Below are 6,997 nucleotides of genomic sequence, written 5' to 3'. Positions count from 1 at the left end.
TAGAAATATAGGGATTCATTTATTACTTTTTGGTTTACAAACAAAGGCACCCAATGCTTCTATTGACTTCTTATAAAAGATTATCAGTTTACACTTAAAACAACAAACAAACAAACAAAACACAAAACAAAGTTTTCCAATCAGTTCCTACAGACAAACACAAAGGGGAGAAGGGAGAGTCCCCTCCCACTTCCAAGCGTCATCTGGCAGACTGGAGGAATGCTTATTCTATGTCACCCTCAAGTCAAACAACATACAACCTGGTCATGCTTATCTGCACTAAGCTTTAAGATACATTAGCGTTGCCAAGGCAATTAATTAAATGGTTACAATGACATTACAGTGTACAAATATGTATGCCAGAGTTCAGAGAAGAAAAGATAAGGGGAAAACCCTAAATGGTTTAGAATACAGTTTTGTCAAATGAGTTGAATGAAATGAATTTATTTTACAGGTTGTCCTATTGAATAATCTGTATGAAAAATATAATCAGAACTAAAAACTCTGTCTAGCAAATTACAAACAGAATACATTTCTAAACTCTTTAAATATGACTTGAATCCAAAGCATACTTGGTGAGGACTGACAATCTCACATTTTACCTCCATACTAATTTTAAAATTGTAAATTCCAGGATGAATGCCATTTACTCATTACCTTTTGTCAACAGAATTCTAAACACATAAAATTAATTTGTAACCTCAGCATGGCCCTAGTTAGCATTTCTTTAAATTAGATTACACAAGCAATAAAACAGAAGACACATGTCCGATTCACTTTACAGACCTGCCCACATTGCACCTGATTCTTTTCTGAGACCCAAAGACAATTCACCAGATTCTAGGTATATTTGGCAGATGTATAAAAATCATACAAAGGTTAGTGTGTTTTCATTACATCATGGAAATGTACTTGGAGACATGGAGTACTCAATGTATATTATATGGGCCACCTTAATCAAAGGCATCATTTATTCCATTTCACACACTATCATGGTCTCTCATACCTTACAAAAGGCATGGTTTTCACACACTATCATGGTCTCTCATACCTTACAAAAGGCATGGTCCTAGACCAGAGACTTCAGTATCATTCCAAAGAATACATAGATATTTACATACATATTTCTTTTAAAATAATGTTTAAAAGATTTACTACACAAAGTCTGGCTTCAAAACAGAAGCATTTTTTTCCTCTTCAAGACTATACACCTGCATGGAAAAAGTTGGTTTCCTTTACATTTTGTTTTTCCACAATAGCAAAATAAACTTTTACACTGTATTTCATTGACAAAAAAATTAAAACGTAAAGTTACATTTAATTTCTTGTACTGTGAACTGACCCCTTTAAGATACACTTTCAAGATACACTGCTGATGATTTAAATGTAGTACAACTTGATCAGCTTAGTTATAACAGTGTTGTGCTGAACAAGCCATTAAAGAAAATATGATAAAATAGTAACAAACTAGTAAGATTTAAAGGGAACTGTAATGTATCGATAAATATACATCAATTTTCTTGCTATTGTTTCTATAACGCATGTCTTTCTAAAGCTAAAACAACATGCAAAGAAATGATGACTTGATACTCATTCAAAAGTTTGCTACTTTACATGGTAAAATCCTTTATTTAATTTTATACACATACTTATGCATTACTTATTTTTAAGGAATTCAGCTTTCAAGATCAAAATCAGTATGTGTTGATAAACACATGAGGATATTTTCTTTATGTTAAAAGCTGCAACTACATTCCTTCATAATAATGCATGTTCAGACGGGGTGAATCCTGTGAGAAAATTTATAAAGGAATAGAGAGAACATGTATGATGAATCTTTCCCTAATCCCATCTCCAATCAAGTCTCAAGAAATCCTCTTCAAAATGAAAATACATCTCACCAGAGTTCCATTTGATCAAAATGTAGACTAGAAAATTGTTGTACTATTCTTCTGATACTAACACAGTTTTACTGTCCATGTTTTCACTTTGCTTCAAATGCACAGAGCATATACTGACATGGATTCTCAAATTTACTTAGATCCATCAGTGTCTACAGAATAATATTTGGCCTTTTGATCATAAGAGCCACTGATTACTTGCAGGAAAATGAAATGCAACACACATTTAATCAGAAAGAAAATTAGAACATGTCTTTACATCTGATACCACCTTTAACTTATAGGAAGCAAAAATACGTGGCTGTGTTCTTAACAAAACTAAAACCCACATCTCATCTGATTAAAAAAAAAAAAAAGAAATCCAACAATGAAGAATCAAATCAAATACTCAACTAATCTAACTAGGCCTCCTGTCTGTACACTTCCCATTGCACTGAAATTAGGACTGCATGTTAAGGCATGTTTTAATTAGTATGTTCCAGAACTGCACAGTTATACTGGTCAATGTTCCCATAGCCCCACTTCTGCCCTCTTCCTACCCTCTGCATTCCAAGGATCAAAATGTAAGTCATAGTTTGAGTGGCTATTGCAGATCTGAGCTGGCATACCACAGTGTGTTCACTAGGTTTTAAGCATAAACATTAAAATGTTACATAAAATGGACCATAATTTACTCCACGCTCCAACTTAAGATGGTTTAATGTCTTAACAAAAGGTGAGATGACTTAGGTACATTTTACATTTTGTGCATTTAGATCACCATATGCATAGATGTTCTAATGCTAAATTCTTGGTCTTCAGTATCTCATAGTGCTGGATGCTCGGAAGTATGACAGAAATTTGTAACACAGACTAACCACAAAGTACCAGATGTTTCTTGCCATTTGTGATCTTGCAATAAAAATGCGCCAGATAAGAATCACAAGGATAGTATTGAAACCATAACGTATATTCCGCAACCTGAAAAACAAATCAAGAGACACACTAAATATTTTCTAGAATAAAATTAATTTTGGATAGCAGCTAATTAATAACTGTAATTTAAAACCAAGTTCTAAGCAATTTTTTAACTTTCAAATTTAAAAACTAAAATAAAAGTTATTAAGTTCAAGTTAGAACAATTCAAACCTATCTCCCTGCACCTGAACAGTAGCACACCAATGCATTACTCTAGCAATGGGGAGTATAGCAGTCTTTTCATATCTGTGTTCCTGGACTTAGTAAGCAACAATTAAACTGAGCAGCCCTGTGTGCCCATTTCTGTGGTAGCCATCAACAAACTATAGGTTAAGTCAAGCATGGCGGCCTCATACCTGTGATCCTAGCACTTGAGAGGTTGAATCTGAGCAGGAAAATCCTAAGTTTGAGATCAGCCTGGGCTACAGAATAAAACTGTCAGAAATAAAGAAAGAAGGGTGAAGAAAACGTGGGAAGGGAGGGCGGAGAAAAGAACAAAGGAAGAGAGGGAGGGAGGGAGTGAAGAAGGAAGGAAGCGAGCAAACTGAAAATAAAACAGATACATGTCTGAGCTTCTGTCTTATATAAAAATGGTGCTGATAGCTAACAGTCCCAAAACCTAAAAGCCAACTGACAAGTCCTCATCTAAGAGTAATAACCTTTCTGCTCACGAAGATCTGTAAGCATGTTACCTTGCACATGTTTCTCAACATTTTTTTTTATGGCTTTTGATGGTTGTATGAAGAAATTTAATCCTTCAGATAGATATTATTATAAATTCCAGTAACTTTACCATGCAGTCCAAGCCATGACTAATACAGCAATGAAGGTGCAGAAATAGAGACAGCGGCTTTAAACAAGTAGCCAAAACACCTATGTTATAGTTTCCTTACAATTAGTAAAATATGATCTTGCAAATTTGTTTTCTGATCAATAAAACTGGTATTTTAAAAGCTCCATAGTGCTATGACCTTGGCAAGTTAATAGTATGAGTCTTAGAAAACACACACACAAAAATACTACAATGAGATAACCCTCAGTAGTACTTAAATCTCTGAGTGATGGGACTACAACTGATTTTGACTCCTCTGTTTTCTGAGTTTATTACATTTTAAAACAGCATGTACTACTTCTATTAAGAGGCTAGGAACACCATTACTCTGTGCGGTAAATTTAAAAAATAAAAAACTATATAAGTAACTTCTGATTCAAATAATATTCTCATTTTCTGCTAATACTTTTACTTTTTCAATAGAAATTTAAGGGAAGCAAATAGTTCATACTCAGAAATACACATAAATAAAGACAGCAAGTTTTTATAATCTTTATTTATTTATGTGTATGGGTATTTTGCCTGCATGTATGTTTGGGTGGGATCCTCCAGAACTGGAGTGATAGCTGTGATCCACCATGCAATCTGGGAATCAAAACTCTGGACCCCTAGAAAAGCAGCCAGTGCTCTTAACCAGGGAGCTACCTCTCCAGTCCTTCAATAATCTTAAATAAATACCATATAGCTACAAACCCAAAGGTAAGCATTATTATTAAATATAATACATCATTTTTATTCAGAATTCTATTTCACCAAAGCAAACTGTAGAATATTTCATAAGGAAGAGATATTGTGCACCAAGCCCATGTCAAACTTACTTGTTCAGATGCTTTCTAGCTGCAGGGAGGCCAGACATCTCTTCATTCAATACATATTTTTTAGTCCCCATGCAGTAGTTCTCTATATATTCTGCCCAATGTAACTGCCGTACATCAATATTAAAGGTCTATGGTAAGAAAAAAAGTTATTGCTTTGCTAATTTTTTTGTAATTTGTCAAAAAATTCAGTTTATTTGAAGTACAATCTCAAATAAAAAGAAGCCGGGCGTTGGTGGCGCACGCCTTTAATCCCAGCACTTGGGAGGCAGAGCCAGGCGGATCTCTGTGAGTTCGAGGCCAGCCTGGGCTACCAAGTGAGCTCCAGGAAAGGCGCAAAGCTACACAGAGAAACCCTGTCTCGAAAAACCAAAAAAAAAAAAAACAACAAAAAAAACAAACAAACAAAAAAAAAAAACTCAGAACAAAAAGACTATAAAACACTCCAATATAGTATTACCTTTTCTACTGTCAACATATATGTGTTCTCCACTACTTTACATAGGAGTTGACATACATTTCAAGTTTCTTTCCATCTCAACCTCCCCTGTATATTTTCTACAGCATATAGATTAATTGTCCTAGAGAATATTTTTGACATCAAGAAAAATCAAGTAGAGCATGATGGCACACACTATTATGCCAGCACACAGTAGACAGGAGGGTCACCAGTTTGAAGCCAGTTGCTGTGTGGTGGTTTGAATGAGAATGGCCTCCATAGGCTGATATATTTGAATGCTTAGTCACCAGGGAATGGAATTCTTTGAAAGGATTAGGAAGTGTGGCCTTGTTGAATGAAGAGTGTCACTGAGGTAGCCTTTGAGGTTTCAAAAGCCCATACCAAGCCTAGGCGCTCTACCTCTCTGCCTAAGAATCAGGATCTTCATCAGAGCCTGTCTGCATAACACCATGTTCCCACCATGATGACAATGGACTAACCCTCTGAGGCTGTGAGCAAGATCCCAATTAAATGCTTTCTTTTATAAGAGTTGCCTTGGTCATGGTGTCAAGCAGTACCTCTTCACAGCAATAGAACAGTGACTAAGACACTGTGCTTGCTACACAATGAGACCCTGTCTCAAGCAACCACCACTACATACCCAATAAATAAACAATAAAAAGCAAAACCTAGCCATGAATGATGGCTTAGGACTTTAGTAACAGTTACTTTGTCATTGGATGAAAAGTGTCGATAAACCTAGAAGACTTATTATAACTGCTACTGTGGCAAAATAAGAGGGCTATTAACTGTTCAGTATTCTTGATTAAACAGAGAGTTAAGTATTTTTGTGAAACGACAAGATTATTCACTATAAACCATCACCCCAAAACAAGTTCTAGAAGGGAAAATATTATAAATAAATCACTACAGTGAAAATATAGTACCATGGTACCAGCACAGAGATTTGATTTCATATAGAAGCTGTTATGAGGGGTATGTGGGTGTGACACACACACACACACACACACACACACACACACACACACACACACGCGCACGCGCGCGCGCGCGCGCGCGCGCGCGTCTCGAGTCCCACAGGAGAAAAGAACAGAAGCAGTACCTAAGAACATGTTGCCTGCAAAAATGATGAAACACCAAACACAGATTTAAAATACACATCCATCATATATAAATACACATTTAGGCATCTGAGACTAAGTCAGAAAGAAGCCCAGATACATTACCTACAAAACAACTACTTGACTGCTGTTAACTACTTTCAACAGATGCAATAGAGGCCAAAAGACCATTTTTTACAAGTGTTTAATGGATTGCTAATGTAACAATCTACACCAGTGTAAAAATACTTGAAAACTAAAGATATTTCCATAAGAATAAAAACTGGAGTGATGAGTTATCATCCATGATACAGAATTATACTAAAGTGTATTCTTTAAGACTGGAGTAGAATGACTCCAGATTCCAGACTGTCCACATAAATCTCAGTGGATGCCTGACGGTGGGAGAAATGAAGGGCAACAGACGAATGATTATCCTGACAAATTACATGAGTATTTATTGCATAGACTGCACTAATTTTATTTGTATACCCTTTGAAGTATATAGAAGGGTGATCCTTAACAGAAGTTTTGGGAGGGAGGGACTAATAGGAGATGATTATGTCACGAGCCTTCTACCCTCATGGATGGATTAATGCCAACTATAAAAGAAGGTCATGTTGTGAGTTCTATCTCCTGCTCTCTCTTGCACTTCCACCATGAGATAACACAAGAAGGCATTTATCAGATGTCAGTCCCTGCTCAGATGCCAGAACTATGAATTAATTTTTGTTCATTATAAATTACCCCTGTCTTTTATTCTCCTATACCAGCATAAAACAGACTAAGATAAACTCCAGTAACAAATGACCTGTAACAGCAGAATAGAGGCGTTGGTCCTTAATTATCCAAAAAAGGTAAAAGTATCCATTTATGTTAGGCTTAAAAATAGATGCTGTATTCTCTAGAGCAAGGTACTAAAACAACTGGAA

The 6,997-nt window shown here is 35.7% G+C and overlaps 1 protein-coding gene across 16 annotated transcripts in view; it reads right to left on the bottom strand.

Moving 5' to 3' along the window:
- Nucleotides 1–6,997, bottom strand: part of Far1 (fatty acyl-CoA reductase 1) — a 59,140-nt gene continuing 52,143 nt past the window's right edge. For all 16 annotated transcript variants that reach the window (XM_006978614.4, XM_042282144.2, XM_042282162.2 and 13 more), the window contains 2 exons: nt 4,509–4,636; nt 1–2,861 (listed from right to left, as the gene is read on the bottom strand). In XM_006978614.4, coding sequence (XP_006978676.1) covers nt 2,699–2,861; nt 4,509–4,636 — 291 coding nt within the window. In that variant the 3' untranslated portion in view covers nt 1–2,698. The remainder of the gene's footprint in view (nt 2,862–4,508; nt 4,637–6,997) is intronic.

This window comes from Peromyscus maniculatus, chromosome 1, assembly GCF_049852395.1.
Source record: "Peromyscus maniculatus bairdii isolate BWxNUB_F1_BW_parent chromosome 1, HU_Pman_BW_mat_3.1, whole genome shotgun sequence".
In the NCBI taxonomy this organism is placed as follows: domain Eukaryota; kingdom Metazoa; phylum Chordata; class Mammalia; order Rodentia; family Cricetidae; genus Peromyscus; species Peromyscus maniculatus.
This window is presented reverse-complemented; position numbering and strand designations above follow the sequence as displayed.